This window comes from Schistocerca piceifrons, chromosome X (assembly GCF_021461385.2).
Source record: "Schistocerca piceifrons isolate TAMUIC-IGC-003096 chromosome X, iqSchPice1.1, whole genome shotgun sequence".
NCBI lineage: Eukaryota > Metazoa > Arthropoda > Insecta > Orthoptera > Acrididae > Schistocerca > Schistocerca piceifrons.
In genome coordinates, this window is record NC_060149.1 from 922,852,037 (window position 1) to 922,873,466 (window position 21,430).

The 21,430-nt window shown below is 42.8% G+C and overlaps 1 protein-coding gene across 1 annotated transcript in view; it reads right to left on the reverse strand.

The window, feature by feature from the left end:
- The window catches only part of LOC124721732 (guanine nucleotide-releasing factor 2), a 387,271-nt gene that overhangs the window by 111,719 nt on the left and 254,122 nt on the right, over positions 1-21,430 (reverse strand). Inside the window, exons 6-8 of the mRNA XM_047246831.1 lie at positions 15,400-15,740; positions 8,401-8,592; positions 7,921-8,114 (exon numbers count right to left, since the gene is read on the reverse strand). Of these exons, the coding sequence (XP_047102787.1) occupies positions 7,921-8,114; positions 8,401-8,592; positions 15,400-15,740 (727 nt within the window). The remainder of the gene's footprint in view (positions 1-7,920; positions 8,115-8,400; positions 8,593-15,399; positions 15,741-21,430) is intronic.

Genomic DNA, 21,430 nt, shown 5'->3' on the forward strand with positions numbered 1-21,430 from the left:
GCTAGTATCATCCACAACACAAACTAATTCTGCTCTTTGTGTATTAGACAGAAGATAGTTTACATATCTCTATGAGGAAGACTATAACTGGGCCTGAACAAAGTGTGATATGGTTTTATTTTATGCATATCTCAAATGATCTTGAACTAAACAAACAACATGAATACTTTGAACAATTTTAATAAACATTTTTGGAACAGCGATCAAAAAATTAAAAAAAAAATTCTATTTAAAATTCAGTCTTTATCGCACCACGTGTGCTACAAGAACATAGGTGACCAGTTTCGATCATATCACATGACCATCATCAGACCCATGGCACCCTTCGAAGGTGGTAGGTGGCGCACTCTTCTCAGCTGCTGTGATGTCAACAGGTGGCCACAAGTGTGCTCCACCTACCATCTTCGAAGGATGGCCTGGCTCTGATGATGGTTATGTGATATGACCGAAACCGGTCACCTATGTTCTTGTAGCACACGTGGTGCGAACAAAACTGAATTTTAAAAAGAAAATTTTTTTAAACATAAACAGTTCTTTCTTTTAGTGATTAACAGTTGTACAGAGTGCTGATCACTTTGTGACAGAAAATATGCTAGACACATACAGTAGCCGGCCGGTGTGACCGTGCAGTTCTAGTCGCTTCAGTCTGGAACCGCGTGACCGCTACGGTCGCAGGTTCGAATCCTGCCTCGGGCGTGGATGTGTGTGATGTCCTTAGGTTAGTTAGGTTTAAGTAGTTCTAAGTTCTAGGGGACTGATGACCACAGATGTTAAGTCCCATAGTGCTCAGAGCCATTTGAACATACAAAGTAACATGGAGAGTTACCACTGGAAAGGAAGAGGTGGCCCACCAATCCCAAAACAATACCAATTATTGGGCAGGTTTTAAATACCCCTGCTCAAAATTAAATCTCCAGACAGGGGAGAGCGCCTGTCAATTTGGGGTACTAAGACTTTGCTTCACTCAACAAATGAAGAACAGGGAGGGCTCTTCACTATGAACAACACACAGGGTGTTCCACGTACAGTCTCCAGCCTTGCACAGGAACCAGTACCCTCAGAAACATGCTGCAGTCACCACAAGAAGTTATGACCTGTTTCTCAGAAGTGTAGCATGTAAAGTATCAGTTTTAACTGAGAATAAACTAAAAGGAGTTTGAAATGGACTTGGAAAGAAGCCCTAGAAAATTGTTGCGCCATTTAGCACTTCAGACCAGTGTGCAAGTATCACCTGCTCACAGATCGGTGCACAAACTCTAGCTGAAATGGTAGTGCATCAACTCAACAATCCAGATACTGTTGCTCGATATCAGTGCTACATCTGGTGTGTGTAAAGCTGGGGAAAAGATAGTAGCTAAAGGATGTTGAGACAGTCGTTTCTCATTGTAGCTGGATATCCAAAACTTCAGGCAGTTGACTGCAGCAGGTGTCGTGCCAGCAAAGTCTTTCCAGGTACCCATTAATTTTCTTTTTGGGAAATCATGCAAAATATTTTCCATTATATTTTGTACCGCTGTTCGCAATTGCTCTGGTCTTCATCAGTCATTCCCCAATTATGTAACATACATTTGGTCATGCAGTGACTGATTCTGACATGGCCGAGGAAGCTCCGTATTTTTCTTGGTGCACCTTGGGTAACACATTGTTTACTCAAAATGGCAAAAAGTTTACACCCATGGCAGCCAAATCAAATTTGATCACGACTGTAAGAACAAGAGTGGAGTGCAGTTGGGGAATCGTGAATTATTTTACTGTAAGTCCTTATTGGTATGTGAATAATACACTGCAGTCTTTCCTCAAAGAACTAACAACTGATGAAAATACATAGTTATTTCATGCAGGACACTACAAGAGCCCACACTATCCCTGCATCTATGAGAGTATTACCAGGTTTTTGATGCAGCCATAATTCATCATTTGTTTGTGAACTGATGTCCTTGGTGGGATATCCGAAGTCCCTTTCATGGAATTCATCTCTACATCTACACAATTACTCTGCAATTCACAATTAAGTGCCTAGCAGAGGGCTCATTGAACCACCTTCAAGCTCTTTCTGTACCATTCTGTTCTCAAACAGAAATACTTCAGAAGAGGGCAGACAAGTGTAGTGTAAGCAGTCTCTGTAGTAGTCCTGTTTCTAAGTGTTCCACCAATAAATCACAGTCTCTTGTTGCTTCACCCACAACATGTTATTGCCTCCAGGCAATACAACCATCCTCTTTGGAAGTTTTCATTTGATGATTAGGAAACCTACTTCATTTTTCTGAGTAATTAGGAAATAAAAAAGTCAACACAGGAGAGCCTTCATACTTTCTTTAACAGTCATTCACCCTATCAGCATGTAGCTCACCTTTTGACTAAGTTTTCTATTATTCTTTTTTTTCCCCCATCATTGCTATCTTCATAGTTAAGCCACAGTCACTGCCCCCTAGACACAGTAAGGTGCTCATGACTTCACATGACCCAGGCGGCACAGGTAGGTTAACGAACGCTATGAGCACAATGAGCAGTAGAACAGGAAAATTGTATTTTACTGCACATTATTGTAAAAATCAATCTGAATAAAGTCAATTGATATAGAAAGGCTGTGGCATGTACTTGTTTTTGATTATATGAATGCAACTGTTGTTTATCTAAGATTTTCAAAAGAGTTTTCTAGCTCAACTTCAGATCTTCAGTAAAGCAGTGACTATATGAGTAAGGATTGTTGACACAGTAGTGTAAAAGATTTTTCATTTAGGATTATGGATATATTTTTAAAAACTGGTAGTGGTAGACTAGATGGTAGAACACTGCTCATTTGTATTCAGTCCATCAGTGAGGTTGAGTTGGTATTTCCAGGAAATGACAGAAAGTTGCAATAACTGCAGTTTATGAGACTTCAGCATGACATGAGGAAGATGGTGATGCTTTCATGGCACAAGTAGTAGTATGCAATGACACTTGGGTTCATCATGATACCCCTGAACTGAAGAAAGCCAGCACGGAGGGGAGGAGGTGTAGCGAAGGGACACTGTTATCTGCTGGTAACGTCACAGTCGTGTCCATGTACATATCGGTGCCCTTGGCCATGGGACTGCAAAGACATTCTGCTGGTTAGTTTCCTGCAGGAACATTGGGCCATAAATGCTGCCCCACTGAATTCTTTTTCACTAAGTTTGAACAACCTACTAATCAAAAAGCCACAGTACCCTGATCGGAAGCAACTTTCTCCTCCACGACAATGCCAGACCTCAGACCTCACACCATAACAATCCAACAAATAACATGCATTATGTCTCCTACAGCCCAGACTTGGCACCATGGTACTACCACATGTTTGGGCTGCTCCAGAAAGCTCTTGGCAAAGACCACTTGAGGACCAATGCTGAAATGCAACTGTTGGCATGAAATTTGTTTCAGACACGTCCTTATCCTTTCTTCAAACTCCGAATAAAAATAGTTGTTGGCCAATGGCAAAAGTTAATTAATTTTGAATGATATAAATTTGATGGCATTAGGTTTGTTTATGGTTTGTCCACCCTCTTGTTACATACAACAAACACCATCAGAAACTAAACTTCCAAGAAGGGTTGAGCAGAATGCAGTTGAAGTTTGATATGACACACTTTCCATATTACATGTATTTGCACTGGAGTGCAGGTATTCTTGATGAAACACAATCACAAAGGTAACTGGGATAACAAACTGATTAAATTACCCTGTAAGAAGTCTCCAGAGATAAAATGTTCCTTACTGCAAAACAATTGGTGATAAGCCCTGGTTAATCATTGGAAGTTTTTCAATAGATTTTAGACCATCCTTCTTTATTTTTATTTCTTAGTTCTTGTTCCCTCTTTATAACAAAACATGCAAATAAGTAAATTAGTCTTTCAGTACTTGGTACAACTACTTTACATTAATTCAAAAAACAACAAATACATTTTGTCACGTTCATGGCCTGTTGCAGAAAGAAACATTTAGTTTTGATAGTGCCTACTCAGGTGCACTCTCCAGAGAGCTTTTTGATTATTGGATTTGGTAGGTACACAACAGGCCAAATGAATTGCTGCAGTTAATTTTTTGTAAAAACAAGAACAATTTTGATCAAGCTAACAACTTAAAATCTATATGATCCATTCAGACACGACATTACATGCCTTCACAAATCACACACAAATGGGAAACAGTAAATGTGTTAAGGACTACATGTTAATGAAGGATCTCTCTTAACATTCCTTTGTCTCTTTGGCAGATTGTTTATTTTAAATTGAAGGTCTTTACGATGGGGTTTTCTGCTTTATTTGTTTCTAAGTAATGTATTAAATTCCATTTTTATACACTCTGTTCAATTTGTGAATTTATGAGTCAATCTTGTGGCAATAAAAGGCAGGTGGTTATAATTGGAACCTAATTTGTGAACCCTAGCTTCATCATAGCTGGAATCAGTCAAGTCCAGCTGAACTCTGACCTGCTTGGCATTTGTCACTAGTTAGGGGAATGTGAATTGAAAGCTATACATATGGTAACCATTTATCCCCCCCCCCCCCCCTTTCCCTCCTTTGCCACCCACACTGCCTTCTCCCAAGACTGATTTTGAAAAACTCTGAAAACTATTAGTTCACTTTGGTGATGCATAAATTTTGAATATAAAGTAAATATAAAATACCCAACAACTGTAATGACACATCAGGAAAGTACACACAGTTACCAGTTACTGATACTGAAGCACTATTTAGTCCTGGAAATTGCAAAATATGGTTATTGTATACCATTTGGATGGGTAGATCACATAACTAATGAGGAGGTATTGAATAGAATTGGAGAGAAGAGAGATTTGTGGCACAACTTGACTAGAAGAAGGGATCGGTTGGTAGGGCATATTCTGAGGCATCAAGGGATCACCAATTTGGTATTGGAGGGCAGCGTGGAGGGTAAAAATTGTAGAGGGAGACCAAGAGATGAATACACTAAACAGATTCAGAAGGATATAGGTTGCAATAGGTACTGGGAGATGAAGAAGCTTGCACAGGATACAGTAGCATGGAGAGCTGCATCAAACCAGTCTCTGGACTGAAGACCATAACAACAACAACATGTTGTTGTTGTTGTGGTCTTCAGTCCTGAGACCGGTTTGATGCAGCTCTCCATGCTACTCTATCCTGTGCAAGCTTTTTCATCTCCCAGTACCTACTGCAACCTACATCCTTCTGAATCTGCTTAGTGTATTCATCTCTTGGTCTCCCTCTACGATTTTTACCCTCCACGCTGCCCTCCAATACTAAATTGGTGATCCCTTGATGCCTCAGAACATGTCCTACCAACCGATCCCTTCTTCTGGTCAAGTTGTGCCACAAACTTCTCTTCTCCCCAATCCTATTCAATACTTCCTCATTAGTTATGTGATCTACCCATCTAATCTTCAGCATTCTTCTGTAGCACCACATTTCGAAAGCTTCTATTCTCTTCTTGTCCAAACTATTTATCGTCCATGTTTCACTTCCATACATGGCTACACTCCATACGAATACTTTCAGAAATGACTTCCTGACACTTAAATCAATACTGGATGTTAACAAATTTCTCTTCTTCAGAAACGCTTTCCTTGCCATTGCCAGCCTACATTTTATATCCTCTCTACTTCGACCATCATCAGTTATTTTGCTCCCCAAATAGCAAAACTCCTTTACTACTTTAAGTGCCTCATTTCCTAATCTAATTCCCTCAGCATCACCCGACTTAATTAGACTACATTCCATTATCCTTGTTTTGCTTTTGTTGATGTTCATCTTATATCCTCCTTTCAAGACACTGTCCATTCCATTCAACTGCTCTTCCAAGTCCTTTGCTGTCTCTGACAGAATTACAATGTCATCGGCGAACCTCAAAGTTTTTATTTCTTCTCCATGAATTTTAATACCTACTCCGAATTTTTCTTTTGTTTCCTTTACTGCTTGCTCAATATACAGATTGAACAACATCGGGGAGAGGCTACAACCCTGTCTTACTCCCTTCCCAACCACTGCTTCCGTTTCATGTCCCTCGACTCTTTATAACTGCCATCTGGTTTCTGTACAAATTGTAAATAGCCTTTCGCTCCCGGTATTTTACCCCTGCCACCTTTAGAATTTGAAAGAGAGTATTCCAGTCAACATTGTCAAAAGCTTTCTCTAAGTCTACAAATGCTAGAAACGTAGGTTTGCCTTTCCTTAATCTTTCTTCTAAGATAAGTCGTAAGGTCAGTATTGCCTCACGTGTTCCAGTGTTTCTACGGAATCCAAACTGATCTTCCCCGAGGTTGGCTTCTACTAGTATCCTGCCAACTCCCATTCTTTTAACATGCCCATCCCATCTTAATCTCACTGTTTCTTTGCTCTCTTGCATGGGCTTCTGTTTCACAACAACATACCATTTGGAATAACATGTTTCTTCACTGGGTATAAAGGCAAGGCATGAGAAAGTAAAATCAGTACACCTAAGATTTTTTTTTCATTTGTCATCTTCTGTTCTTATAATTTTACACTAGCAGTTACAGTTTTGCTGAAGTATGGGAGTGCACTGCCCCCTTTATTTTTTTCCATTTTCTTCTGGGTGAGCACCACAGCCTCAACAAATTTGAAGGAGGTCATTGTTCCACCAGGCTGTATTTCAGATTACTTTACTTTATTGTGCATGAATAGTTTCAGGCATGGCCTATTCTCTAGTGCATCTATACCAACGCAAGGACAGTGTATTCACATCTGTTGCTATACATACTTTTGAGAATTAGTCATGCTCGGAACTGCTAGTGCACAATAAAGTAATGTGAAGTACAATGTCCTTCTCACTCTAGTATTCATTACCATTACAGACGAAATACTGACAGGAGTAGCAATGCTGATAGGAGATGAAAATATGAAAGCAATGTAGTAGGGAAATGGAGGAGAAGGATAGTTACAAGAAAGGCTAAATGTTTGAGGGGGAGTGGTGGAACAGTATGGATTGAAATTTAATGCAAGGAAGAGTGAAGTGATGATGACAACGAGGAATAAGAGGGGACGAGCAATGGATGTACGTATTAAGAGGGTAAGTACTAATGAAAGTGAGAAGTCCCAATTACCTGCAGTGCACAACAGAAGACAGTGGGAGAAAGGGGAAGCAAGGGATTCCTGCAGAGTACAATAAGACTGGATTGGGACAGGGACATCACCAACAAGCAAGCACATGTTATACCGAGTGTATTATGCTCCAATACTCGTATGCATCAGCAATGTGGATAATGAAGAAAAGGCATGGTGAGCAGGGTACAGGCCTGTGAGATGAAATGTCAAAGACACAGAATAGGACTTACTAGAATGGATAGAGGTGGTGAGAGAAAGAGTGAAACAGAAGCCCATGCAAGAGAGCAAAGAAACAGTGAGATTAAGATGGGATGGGCATGTTAAAAGAATGGGAGTTGGCAGGATACCAAGACAGACCCTTGGACAACAGGGGGCAAGAGATGTAGGACAATGCTGAATGACACATAGATCATTGGAGTGAAGGAATATGTGAAGAAGAGGGGAGAAGAGTGGGACAGAGTGGAGAGGGAGAACAGGGAAAGATGGAGAGGCTTGTGTACTAAGCTGCCATAGCCAGGAACTGTAAACTGTTCAACATGATAAAGATGATGGTATGATTATGATGATGAGTTATACTTTTGGTGGTTGCTAGGTACACATTTTTCTTGTTTACTCACAATTATTAACTACTACTTTAGCTTAATTCAGTTTAATTTCAACATTCAAAGAAACTTTTGTCCCATTTTTAACCACTGTTGTAGCTTCAAATGGAACTTAACATACAAGTGCCCTCAGTTCTGTTCCCAAGGAACACACAATGTACACTTGTTCACCTCACTAAGTATTTTGTTTGAGAATCTACTCACGTGCACAAAGAGTTAATAAATTTGTAGGTTGTCACCTGCCATGTCCTGCTGCTGGTAGATTCACAGGAAATAGTACTTTGCTGAGATGAACGTGACACAGATGAGCTGAACTGCTGTGAAGATACTGACGATGCAGTGTAGCTTTGGCACGAATTTCGCACAGAATGCATAGAAGCAAAGCCTGATTCAGATGCTGAATAATCGAGCTTGTTAACTGATGAATCAAATCCTGCAATAAAGGAGCATTATATTACAAGAACAATAAAATATCATAATTGCAAATACTGAATAGCTTGCAAGCATTCACAATTAGTATAGCAAAATGCTCAAGAGGGACTTTTAGCAGTGGTTTATAAGAAGGTTGTAAACATTGTCATATTCTGAAAGAATTGTGCTTTTACCAAGAAAATGAAGATGCCACAGCCAGTATCCTAACCAGGATATTTTACTTTACACTAAGTTTGCAACACAAAGTTCCCTTCCACACCAAAAAACGCACGTAACGATGTACCTACCAATAACTGTACCAGGCATTATTCCAGGCATATCCGTAGAGAACAATGGGGACTTGAGCAAGTCAGAATGAGGGGTCAACAGGGAAGGACTTTTATCACTTCCTATCACAGATTGTATTTGATCAGTTGTCACAGTGGATGACACTTCATAATAACTAGAAGACGAGCTGCCATTCATTAACACAGTTGAGCCTGTAATGCAACAAGTATGTCGTTTGTATTAGCTAATGGTTTAAAAAGTGTACTGGAAAAAATATTATTTTATATCTACAGCCAAATGGATATAAAAAAATTAAAAAATAGACTGTTGAAATGTGATGAAACATAACAACACTCTCCCTATCTCTCAGATAAACATACTTAAAATCAAACAAAACAAGCCTAAAACAACAACAACTACTGCAATTAGTGGAAGAAATATAGCTCATTTGCCTGAGAGGTAACTTATGTCTAGAATGAGCAGTAAAAGCAGAGAGCTACTAACACACAAAGAATAAAGTCATTTGAACAGTATATGTAACAGTATTTTTCTGCAGAGAAGGACACACACACACACACACACACACACACACACACACACACACACACACAAGAAAATAAAAAATTTAAAAAAAACCTAAGACCACAGATGGCAACCTGTGAATATTAGGCTGTTGAAAGGGAACAAATACAGCATTTTGAAGAAAAGCAAAGATTTTAATCCTCCACAACTGGTGAATTTGCATCTCCATCTAATTGTCACTGTAGTTCTCATACTGACATACTTGTTCAGATTTTTCATTTTTCTCTTAGGAAGATATTGCATTCCTATTTTCCTTGTATTCCATCCTCTCTTGGATGTCTAATTTACCAGCATTAACAGACTTGTACATCTCCGAGATGGTTTTTTGTCTGTGTTTCAAAATAAATCATAAGCTTTCTGGCTTTTCGTAAATATAGCAAGGGCAGCTATCTTCTGATAAAAAATTGCCTTATATTTAAAGTAGGAAAATAATATCCTTTATGTATTCAAATTTCATTTGCAAATATAAGATATTAGCTATACAACTCGCCAATAATAGCAGCAGCAGCAGCAGCAGCAGCAGTAGTAGTAGTAGTAGTAGTAGCAGTAAAACAGACAAAGAAGTGAAATACTGGCATGATGGTCACTAGGACATAGCTAAAATTGTAATACTGTCTTCCAAATTGTTTTCTATGGTTTTTGCATGCCTCACTTCTGAATGTTAGTAAGATAATTTTGAGAGGGAAATAATATCTTCTCAAATCTGGATGAATGTTATGTTGATGTAGAGTGGGGTTATAATTAAACTTTTGCTACTTAAGAGGACACCTATAAAAAACGAATGATCATACGACAAACTTTGTGGAAACATTTGTATGGACGTGCAGAAGAGAAATAATGAATAAACTATTGAAAGAAACACATTTTAATTTCCACATGAGAGGGTAACATCTGTTAATTGCATATCACATTTACATTCCAAGTTACAAATATTGCTCTATGTGATGACCATCTTCATCCATGACAGCCTGGAACCACACTAGAGATACCATCTCACAACTGTGTACAGCTTCTTGTATGGTGAATCATGGTTCAGCTGTCGACCCCAATATGGAGGATATGGTAATAGGCATCTTTGACATAAAGAAGCAACTGAAAGAATTAAAAATAAATAAGTCACTAGGTCTGGATAGAATTCCAATTTCCTTTTACAAAGAGTGCTCTATGGCATTGCCCGCTTACTTAGCTTGATTTTTTCAGCAATGTTTCATCCAGTTCTAAGTCCCAAGTGACTGGAAAAAAGTGCAGGTAACTCTTCTCTATAAGAAGGGTAAAAGAATGGACCTGCAAAATTACAGACCAATATCCTTAACACTGGTTTTCTCCAGAATTCTTGGACATATTCACAGTTAACTGTATAATCAGTTTCCTTGAGATGCAAAAGCTTCTGTACACAAATATGCACGAGAAACTGAGCTTGCCCTCTTCTTACTTTATATTGCGCAAATCTAGGATGAAGGGCAACCGGCAGACCTGACATTCCTCGATTTCCGAAAAGCATTTGAGACAGTGCTCCACTGCAGGTTGTCAACAAAGATATGGGCATACAGAATAGCTTTTCAGATAAGTGAGTGGCTTGAAGAGTTCTTAAGTAATAGAACCCAGTACATTGGCTCTGACAGTGAGTGTCATCAGAGACAAAGATATCGTCATGAGTGCCCCAGGGAAGTGTGACAGGACCACTCTTGTTCTCTATGTACATAAATGATCTGACGGACATAGTAAGCAGCAATCTGCGGCTATTTGCTGATGATGCTGTGGTGTACAGGAAGGTGTCAACACATAATGACTTTAGGACAATACAAGATGACTTACACAAAATTTCTAAGTGGTGTGACGAATGGCAGCTAGCTCTAAATGTAGAAAAATGTAAGTTAACACAGATGAATATGAAAAACAATCCCACAATGTTGAAATATAGCATAGTAGTGTGCTGCTTGACAATGTCAATTAAATATCTAGGCTTAACATTGCAAAGACATATGAAACGGAGCAAGCACATAAGGACTGTGAAAGGGAAGTCGAATGGTTGACTTCGGTTCATTGGGAGAATTTTAGGTAAGTCTGGTTCAATTGTAAAGGAGACTGCACACACAACACTAGTGTGACCCATTCTTGAGTACTGCTGAGTGTTTGGGATCCTTACCAGGTTGGATGAAAGGAAGATATCAAAGCAATTCAGAGGTGGGCTGCTAGATTTGTTACCAATAGGTTCCACCGATGCACAACTATTACAGAGATACTTCGGGAACTCAAATGCGAATCCCTGGATGGGAGGCAACATTCTTTTAGAGGAACACTATTTATAAAATTTAGAGAATCAGCATCTGAAGCTGTCTTGAGAACAATTCTACCACTGGCAACCTAAATTCACGAAGATATGGTATTGAGAAATTAGGGCTCATACGGAGGCTCTACTTGGAAGTGGAACACCAAAGGAAATTATTAGTAGTGGCAGACCACACCTCCACCATGGACCATATGTAGATCCTATGAAAGCTTAGCATCTTTTTCAGTCTTGAGAATAGATCTTTCACTCTGAAGCAGAGTACATGCTGATTTGAAATTTGCTGGCAGATTATAACTGTGTGTTGGACTGCAGCTTGACCTGGAGAGTTAGCTTTTTGCTAGCAAATGTGCTCCTGACTCATCATCAGCCTCATTTATGTGCCAACTGACCGCTCGATGCCTCAGCTATACCTGCGATTCAGGTTATTTGTGGTTTCTTTCGAGTCCAGTCAAAAGTATTCAAACAAATCTCTGTGGATTCATATGGGCCATGATCTTTATATGGCTTTGCTTTTATGTAAAACTGTCTTTGCTCAGTCTGAGTACATCCCCACTTGATTGTTTGCCTACTTGCCAGTGTGTACCTGTTGCTGTGTCAGGTCTCGTGTATCATGTTATGTTCTTTGTACACTATGTCATGTAGTACTCAGTGCAGTACAATGTGCATGTTTCTTTTAACCCAACGAGAACTAGTAAAGTGTGCAGTAACACATTCATCAGTGTTCTCAACAAAAGCAGTTTACTGGCAGTAACCACATGCGTTAGACCTCTCAGCAGTTTCACTGGACAATTTTATATGGTTCCTCTGATTAGGGCATAGCAGATTCCTCACCCATCATTCTGCATATGAGCTTCTGCTTCTTATCTAATAACGTTGCTGTTGATGAAATTTTGAACAATAATTTTCCTATCCCACGGCTGGTGTGTTCCTATTTCATAAAATCACAGTGTCATCAAACCACAACTAATATCTTTCTAGATGAAGAAGATACTGCTAAGGACAGTAGCTACATCCTTAAACACTAGTTTCATTGTGACAACTTCTCCATCTTATGCAAATGTTTTCTCTTTCTTTTTTTAAGGAACAAACAGACACTGTAAAACGCGCTGATTTAACAAATGACTACCTGAAGAGTGAACAATATTTATACAATCTTAGCAGATGTTTCATAATCAGAACCATTAGCATACAATTTCACCGTACTTCTGATTTCCATAATCTGTGCACCTTTAATTCTATTAGATTTTTTCTACTTGTCAGCTCCCATTTGTTCCTTTCTTATAACATTGGCATCCCTCCTTTCGTTGTCTTCAGTGGAAGTATATGATTCCAAATAATCTTCATGTAACTGAGTTTGCTATATCATTCTCTCCACCTAACATTGGTAGATCACAACAGAACTTCATTAGTTGGCCATTACACATACACAAACATTTACTTTAAATTTCTAAATTATTTTCAATCAAGAAAGAAGGTGACAAATAGATGTAAATGGTGAAACAATTAGGTTCATGATTTCATTAAGTATATGCCACTACATATGTACTTAATGTGGTGTTGTAATTGAGGATTGCCTCTTTCTTTCTGATTTAGTTTTATAAATGATTCTCAGAATGCAACTGAGGAGGGGAGGGGAGGGCGATATTCTCTGCGCGCTTCTGTACATATTGGAAGTCCTCTTTCCTTTTCTTGCTAACATAATGTGTGATGATTTGACTCAGTGGTAAAGTGCCAGAGTAAGGAATCTGAAAGTCTCTAGTTCTACCCCCAGCCAACCTGAAGATTTTTAATCTGCCACTTATTTTGCCTCTGGCAATATTTGTCAATGTGAAAAATGCCAAGCTGCACTGTGGTTCAGAGTTCACGTTAAACTCTAAATTCCCCCTTAACAGGCTGGTAAGTAAGTTTAAAGGTTGAAAGAAGACATTGACATAATACTCCCAATAGGACCATACCTAGTAAAGCACTGTGGTGTTCAAACCAACCTTCAGATCAATGACAGCTTTAGCTTTAATGTGTGAAGCTGCCAGACCCAGTTGTTTTCGTGATCATGTTCCACTATCTTTCAAATATTGTTGAATTTTATTGTTATGCTCTTTCACAGACTAAATGGCTTCCTGAGATTCTTCTGTGAAATCAGAAATGTGCTAATAAAGTACTGTTCTCAAAAGTGTATTTTACAGTAATTTTGCAGCTGTTGCCCCCCTGTTAATGTAAGTAGTTACTTAGTGTTACAATCAGCAGATTGGCCAATCTACATGATATATAAGAGGTTATAGTTCTCAAAATTTTCAGGCCTACAGAAAGTACAGATATTCACAGAGGATGAAATGTACATAAATGTCTCATGTGTAATACATGTTGTCTAGCTGGAAAGTCATTTGAATCAGTTTGTCTCTTTTTATGACTTCTGAAACACTTTTGCACAGTGTTATAGATTCAGGTTTGCTTTTCAAATAAGATTCAGTGCCTCCTTTGTCTTGTGCTGCTTCTACACGAAACTTGTGCTGCTTCTACTCCAAACTATCTATTGCAGTTCTTCAATTCTTCTCAATTAAGTTGAGATTACTACCCTGCAGCAGTATTAACATATAAGCATGGACCAAATCATTGTGAATCTTTATTTACTATCTTTATTAGAACATGGTACTACAAAAACAAATATCTTTACTTTTCAGGATACTGTCATTATATCCCATGTTCTTGATACATATTTAAGTGCTCACATATATGGACATCACATTTTACATATTAGGACCACATGGAGGATATTCATCTGGTGGTGGTGGTGGTGGTGGTGGTGGTAGTGGTGGTGGTGGTGGTAGTAGTAGTAGTAGTAGTAGTAGTAGTAGTAGTAGTAGTAGTAGTTGTTGTTGTTGTTGTTGTTGTGCAGGAGTGACAATCTGTGTATTATCTGTACATTTTTGTACCTGATGATCAAATTCAAATAGAAAGTAAAACTGTGATGGGTTCGTGTAATAAATTAATTCAAAATTAAGCTGTATTCAGTGAAATGTTGTCTATACTCCATGCTGACTACCTCTTCGTAACATCAATTCTTTCTTCCCTTCATCAAAAATCAGTCTTTGTCAAAGGAATGGAAAAGATCAGGACGGCTGCTTTTCTTTAGAAACATAAGATCAATAGTAGGAGGCTGCAAAATTGGCAAACTTGTCCAACCAAAATTTGCTACAAGAGGTTTGTGAAAGTACCTCTCAGGCAGCTACACCCTAGCCTTCCTTACTAGCTTCAGCAAAAGGTGCTCCTGAATAATAATAATAATAATAATAATAATAATAATAATAATAATAATAATAGAAAAAATAAAAGAGTAAGTAGGCATGGGGTTAGGGAGGGGAGAGGGTGAGAGTGAGGGGAGAGAGGGAGGGGGGAGGGAGAGCAAGGGGAGAGAGGGAGGGGAGAGAGGGAGGGGAGAGAGGGAGGGGAGAGAGGGAGGGGGGAGAGGGAGGGGGGAGGGAGAGCAAGGGGAGAGAGGGAGGGGGAAGGGAGGGGGGAGGGAGAGGGTGGGAAGGGGGAGAGGGGGAAGGGAAGGGAGGGAAGGGGGAGAGGGGGGAGGGAGAGGAAGGGAAGGGGGAGAGGGGGGAGGGAGAGGGAGGGAAGGGGGAGAGGGGGAAGGGGGAGAGGGGGAAGGGAGAGGGAGGGAAGGGGGAGAGGGGGAAGGGAGGGGGAAGGGAGAGGAAGGGAGGGGGAGGGAGAGGGAGGGAAGGGGGAGAGGGGGAATGGGGGGAGGGGGAACGGGGGGAGAGGGGAGGGAGGGGGGGAGAGGTGAGCAGATATGGAGGAGTTACACCATATGTTGACAAACCTGGAAAGCAGAGAACTCAAATCTCTGCACTAGATTCTTTTTCCATCTCATAAAAGAGTCCTCTTTGTTGTCGGTTCCAAAACAAGATAACAACAATCCTTTTAGTGTTGGATTTGATGTTTCTTTGTGTATGCGAATTTCAGCTATTTACCTTTCACTCTTCTGACAAGCATAAATGATATAGTGTACATTCCAGACACTATTAAACTGCTAATTTAGGGCTTCATTGTAAGGAAATTCTGGATACTATAATTAGGTCCTCAGCAATAAAAACTAGAGAAAATTTGATAAAATAAAGCTATTAATTGTGTCTAGACCTACCTGGTACTAGAGAACCATCAATAGAATGGAGTGATTCATCAGCAGGTCCTGAAAGAGCTTGTAACTCTTCTTCATCCCGTGAATGGTTGAGAACAGAATCCAGACTACCAGCTGATGCACTAAGTAAGGAGGAGGTATCCTCTGGGGAACGACTACGTAAACTGAGCCTCTCTAGACTGGTACCGAGATGTCCGCCAATGCCTTCAAGGCTTGAACTTTCAACATCACGCTGCTGCTGTTGCAACTGCTGTTGCTGCTGTTGTGTTGGTCGTGTTGAGCGCTGCCGACGTTTTGGTGGGAGTGGTGGTGGTTCCTCACTGCCTTCCGATATATGGTAACTCCTGTGGAAAAATTCATTTTAAGATCCAGTATCGTCTTTGGAAATTCATGCATTGCAAAAAATGAAATTTTTATATCCGTAAGAGCTCCTGCTAATGTTTTTATTTTTCCACAACTGGCTTAAACCATTGATCACAATGAAGCAGTACTGAATGTCACATAAAACAGAAACATAGAAACATTGAGTCATCGACAGCCATGCTTTCTTGCAACGCCGCCCCCCCTCCACACCCCTACATGGCGAAATGGTGCCAACTGGACCTAAAATTTTAGTGCTGCTTTGTGGCAGGTGGACTAGGTTGGGGTGGTGGTTGTGTCTGGTAAGGCAAGTAGAGGGGGGAGGGGAAGAGATAGGGGAAGGGGGAGAGGGGGGAGAGGGGGAGAAGGGGGGAGAGGGGGAGAGGGGGAGAAGGGGGGAGAGGGGGAGAAGGGGGGAGAGGGGGAGAAGGGGGAGAGGGGGGAAGGGGGAGAGGGGGAGAAGGGGGAGAGGGGGGAAGGGGGAGAGGGGAGAAGGGGGGAGATGGGGGAGACGGGGGGAGATGGGGGAGACGGGGGGAGATGGGGGAGACGGGGGGAGAGGGGGGAGGGGGAGAAGGGGGGAGGGGGAGAAGGGGGAGAGGGGGAGAGGGGGAGAGGGGGGAGAAGGGGGGAGAGGGGGAGAGGGGGGAGAGGGGGGAGAAGGGGGGAGAGGGGGGAGAAGGGGGGAAAGGGGGGAGGGGGAGAAGGGGGAGAGGGGGGAGGGGGGAGAGGGGGGAGAGGGGGGAGAGGGGGGAGAGGGGAGAGGGAGAAGGGGGGGAGAGGGAGAAGGGGGGGAGAGAGAGAGAAGGGGGGGAGAGAGAGAGAAGGGGGGGAGAGAGAGAGAAGGGGGGAGGGAGGGAGAAGGGCGGAGGGAGGGAGAAGGGCGGAGGGAGGGAGAAGGGCGGAGGGAGGGAGAAGGGCGGAGGGAGGGAGAAGGGCGGAGGGAGGGAGAAGGGCGGAGGGAGGGAGAAGGGCGGAGGGAGGGAGAAGGGCGGAGGGAGGGAGAAGGGCGGAGGGAGGGAGAGGGGGGGGGAGGGAGAGGGGGAGGGGGAGGGAGAAGGGGAGGGAGAGGGAGAAGGGGAGGGAGAGGGAGAAGGGGAGGGGGAGGGAGAAGGGGAGGGGGAGGGAGAAGGGGAGGGGGAGGGAGAAGGGGAGGGGGAGGGTGAAGGGGAGGGGGAGGGTGAAGGGGAGGGGGAGGGAGAAGGGGAGGGGGAGGGAGAAGGGGAGGGGGAGGGAGAAGGGGAGGGGGAGAGAGAAGGGGAGGGGGAGGGAGAAGGGGAGGGGGAGGGAGAAGGGGAGGGGGAGGGAGAAGGGAGAAGGGGGAGAGGGGGAGGGAGAAGGGGAGGGGGAGAGAGAAGGGAGAAGGGGGGAGAGGGGGAGGGAGAAGGGAGAGAGAGGGAGAAGGGGGGAGAGGGAGAAGGGGGGGAGAGGGAGAAGGGGGGGAGAGGGAGAAGGGGGGAGAGGGAGAAGGGGGGGAGAGGGAGAAGGGGGGGAGAGGGAGAAGGGGGGGAGAGGGAGAAGGGGGGAGAGGGAGAAGGGGGGGAGAGGGAGAAGGGGGGAGAGGGAGAAGGGGGGAGAGGGAGAAGGGGGGGAGAGGGAGAAGGGGGGGGGAGAGGGAGAAGGGGGGGGAGAGGGAGAAGGGGGGGGACAGGGAGAAGGGGGGGACAGGGAGAAGGGGGGGGACAGGGAGAAGGGGGGGACAGGGAGAAGGGGGGCGAGGGAGAAGGGGGGCGAGGGAGAAGGGGGGCGAGGGAGAAGGGGGGCGAGGGAGAAGGGGGGCGAGGGAGAAGGGGGGCGAGGGAGAAGGGGGGCGAGGGAGAAGGGGGGCGAGGGAGAAGGGGGGCGAGGGAGAAGGGGGGCGAGGGAGAAGGGGGGCGAGGGAGAAGGGGGGCGAGGGAGAAGGGGGGCGAGGGAGAAGGGGGGCGAGGGAGAAGGGGGGCGAGGGAGAAGGGGGGCGAGGGAGAAGGGGGGCGAGGGAGAAGGGGGGGCGAGGGAGAAGGGGGGAGAGGGAGAAGGGGGGAGAGCGAGAAGGGGGGAGTGGGAGAAGGGGGAGAGGGAGAAGGGGGGAGGGAGAAGGGGGGAGGGAGAAGGGGGGAGAGGGAGAAGGGGGAGAGGGATGGAGGGAGGGAGAGGGGGAGGGGGGGAGAGAGAGAGGGGAGAGGGAGGGGGAGAGAGAGAGAGAGAGAGAGAGAGAGAGAGAGAGAGAGAGAGATGCATGGTTGTTGGGAGCCGGTGGGGAGCAGCACACACTGAAGGTGATGTGAGAACATGAATTGAGAGAGGGTGGCAAAATGAAGAGAGAGGAAACTGTTGGGTGGAGCATGTGGGGACAGTGGTTTACCGGAGATTGTGGTCAGAACAATTACAGAAGTGGAGGACATGTTGCAAGAATAACTCCCACTTGCTGGTGTTGAAGGAAAGGATTTAGATGGTCCAAGTTGTTAAGTAGCCATTGAAACTGAGCATGTTATGACTGGCTGCATGTTGTGCTACTGGGTGGTCAACTTTGTTCTTTGCAACAATTTAGTGGTGGCCATTCAACTTGGTTGACAGTTGATAGTTAGTCATACAGACATAAAAAGCTGTGCTGTGTTTGAAGCAGAGGTGGTATATGACACAGCTGCTTTGACAGTTGGCCTAGCCTCTGATGGAGTAGGATAAGCCTGTGACAGAACTGGATTAGGAAATACTGGCTTAGTGGGTTGGGCAGGTCTTGCTTTCTTAGTTTTCAGTAAGGGTAAAATCCCTGTGGTATGGTGTTGGACGCAGGAGTGGCATATGGATGGATTAGAATGTTTAGTAGGTTGGGTGAGCAATTGAAAACCATTTTAGGAGTGGTGGAAAGGATTTTGGGTAGTATGTCTGTGATTTCAGGGCATGATGATAGATGACCAAAGCCCTGACAAAGCTAGTGGTTCAGTTGTTCCAGTCCAGGGTGATATTAGGTGACAAAGGGGCAGCTCATTTACAGTTGATTCTTGGAGTTGTTGGGAGGTTAAGACTTTTTGAGGACATGACACAGGAAATGTGTTCGTGGACTAGGGTTTGGCATGTAGTGCCTGTTTGTGAAGGCCTTCATGAGACGTTCAGCATACAGGGCAAGGGAGTTATCAACAGTGATACATAGTCCACAGCTGGCCAAGCTGCATGGGAAAGATTTTTTTGGGGTGGGAGGAATGGCAGCTGCCAAAACACAGGTAATGCTGGTGGTTAGGGGGTTTAATGTGGACAGATGTGTGGAGATCAAAGTGCAGAAAGATGACACATTGCGTAGCAGAACAAGGTGAAACACATGGGAGAGAATGTGTCACTGTTGTGACAGAATGAGGAGAACCTGAGTCCACATCATTAAGATATCACCACATCATTGAGATATCAAAACATCAGTAAGATATCATCAATAAACCTGAACCAGACAGACACCTCCAATCCTCTCACTAACCTTACACTGGGCTACAAAGAAGTGCCCCCTTCATCACAAATTACGATCCACGAGTGCGACAAATGTATCATATCCTTTGCCAGGCCCTCGATTATCTATCACGATCCCTGAAATGAGGGACATCCTACCCAAGATCCTTCCCACCCATCCTAAAGTGGTGGTCTCTTGCTCACCAAGCATTCACAACATCGTAGTCCATCCATATGCCACTCCCACTCGCAACTCAATGTCACAGGGATCATATCCCTGTGGAAGGCCAAGGTGCGAGACCTGTCCCATCCACCCACCCAGCACTTCCCACTCCAGTCCTGTCACAGGCTTATCCTATCTCATCAGATGCTGGGCCACCTGTCAAATCAGCCATGCATATACCAACTCTGCTTCAAACACTGCACAGCTTTACAAGTTGGTGTGACTACCCATCAGCTGTCCACAAGGTTGAATGGCCACCACACCCAAACTGTTCCCAAGAACAAAGTTGACCCCTTGTTGGCACAACATGCAGCTGAACATAATTTCCTACAAAAATATATTTTACTCAAGTTATCAGTAAAACAATATATCATCTACAGGCATTGACATGCATAATTCTGTACAATGACATAGGCATTCACATGACATTATCACGTATAATATGCTCCCGTCCTAGTACCCATAAAGTTTGACATTTCAAATAGGAACAACAAATAGAAAAATAAAATTGATGTGGTAAAAATAAATAAACAAGTATCCTAGTACAGAATATCAAGTTCTGTGGTATAAACACAATACCAACTGAATTTTGGAATTAAACATAAAAGTGTTACCTATATTCCGGAATGTGAGATAATGAAAGAGAAGTTCCCAACTAGTGTGTGTGTACTATTGTGCAAAGGGGTGGACAGTATCAGGTACAGAAATGCCAGTGGCCCATCACGTGCCACGACACGTAAAGCAGTTAGTTCAAAATGTTGAAATGTGTGCGAATTCCTAAGGGACCAAACTGCTGTCGTCGGTCCCTAGACTTAAACACTACTTAAACTAACTTATGCTAAGAACAACACACACACACACCCACGCTCAAGGGAGGACTCGAACCTCCGTGACACGGCGCCTCAAACTGCGCAGCCACTCCGCGTGGCAAAGCAGTTAGTATCACAGTGAATTCAGTGTAGGATTTATATTACAATCAATCTTTATAAAGCTCTAGTCTCTACAATAATCTATAATTCTGTCAATGAACCACAGATGAATCTAAGCATTTGATTTTGACCTTTGATTATGCTTTAATGTAAAGCCAATTGAGGTGTTCTCTGGAACGATGACTTAGTTGAAATACACTGAATCAAGATACAGATCATCAAATGTACTAAATAGGTTTTTATTCATTTCAAACTCTTGTGCACAGCCTAAATTTCAGTCAAATATGAGAGAAATATTGTGGTTTCAGACTATATGACACGATAGTGTAGTATGTAAGAATTATTTATTGTTTAGGATTTCAGTTAAGTCGCCGTTCCAGAGAACACCTTAATTTTTGTGTAAAATCACAATCAGAGGACGTCCAAGTATATATTAACAATCAGAGCAAAAAATATATGCACTAAAAATTATGTCATACTGTATCATAGTGGACAGTCCTTGACAAATTTGAATCTGTAATCTAATATATCCAATGAAATTGTTTAAAAAATCATTGAAAATGTGTATATACTGACTGCCAGTGTGACCTAGTGTTAGCCACTGACACTGACATCCTGTGTTTGATTTCTAGTGAACACCTCAAACTTTTCCATGACAGACATGTACAGATAGGATCCACTTGTTCTCTCGAGTCCAAATGAGACGCTGCTTGAAAATAAGTAGTGAACTGACACACAAACCATTAAAGATCATCAAACTGGAAGGCTCACACCAGGCTGAGAATCACACATTATCTTACTTAAAATGGTGTAATACCAGACAGACATGGGTACAATCTGCAAACATACAATACATTGTAGATTGATTGACATTGGCAACAAATTCTGATTTTCATGAGTGCTGTTGTGGGGCATTAATAAAAATGTACCATTTGCATTACCCACTGTATACCAGAATCCATCAGTGAATACAAAGAAAGAACTTGCATTGCCCTTCACCTGATGCAAGCCTTTTTTTAATTGGCACCACCACTTTGGTGACGTGTGTATCAATTGTCTTAAGGGTAACCCTCTCCTGAAGGTGTGTATATTATCACATTTTTGTTAATGG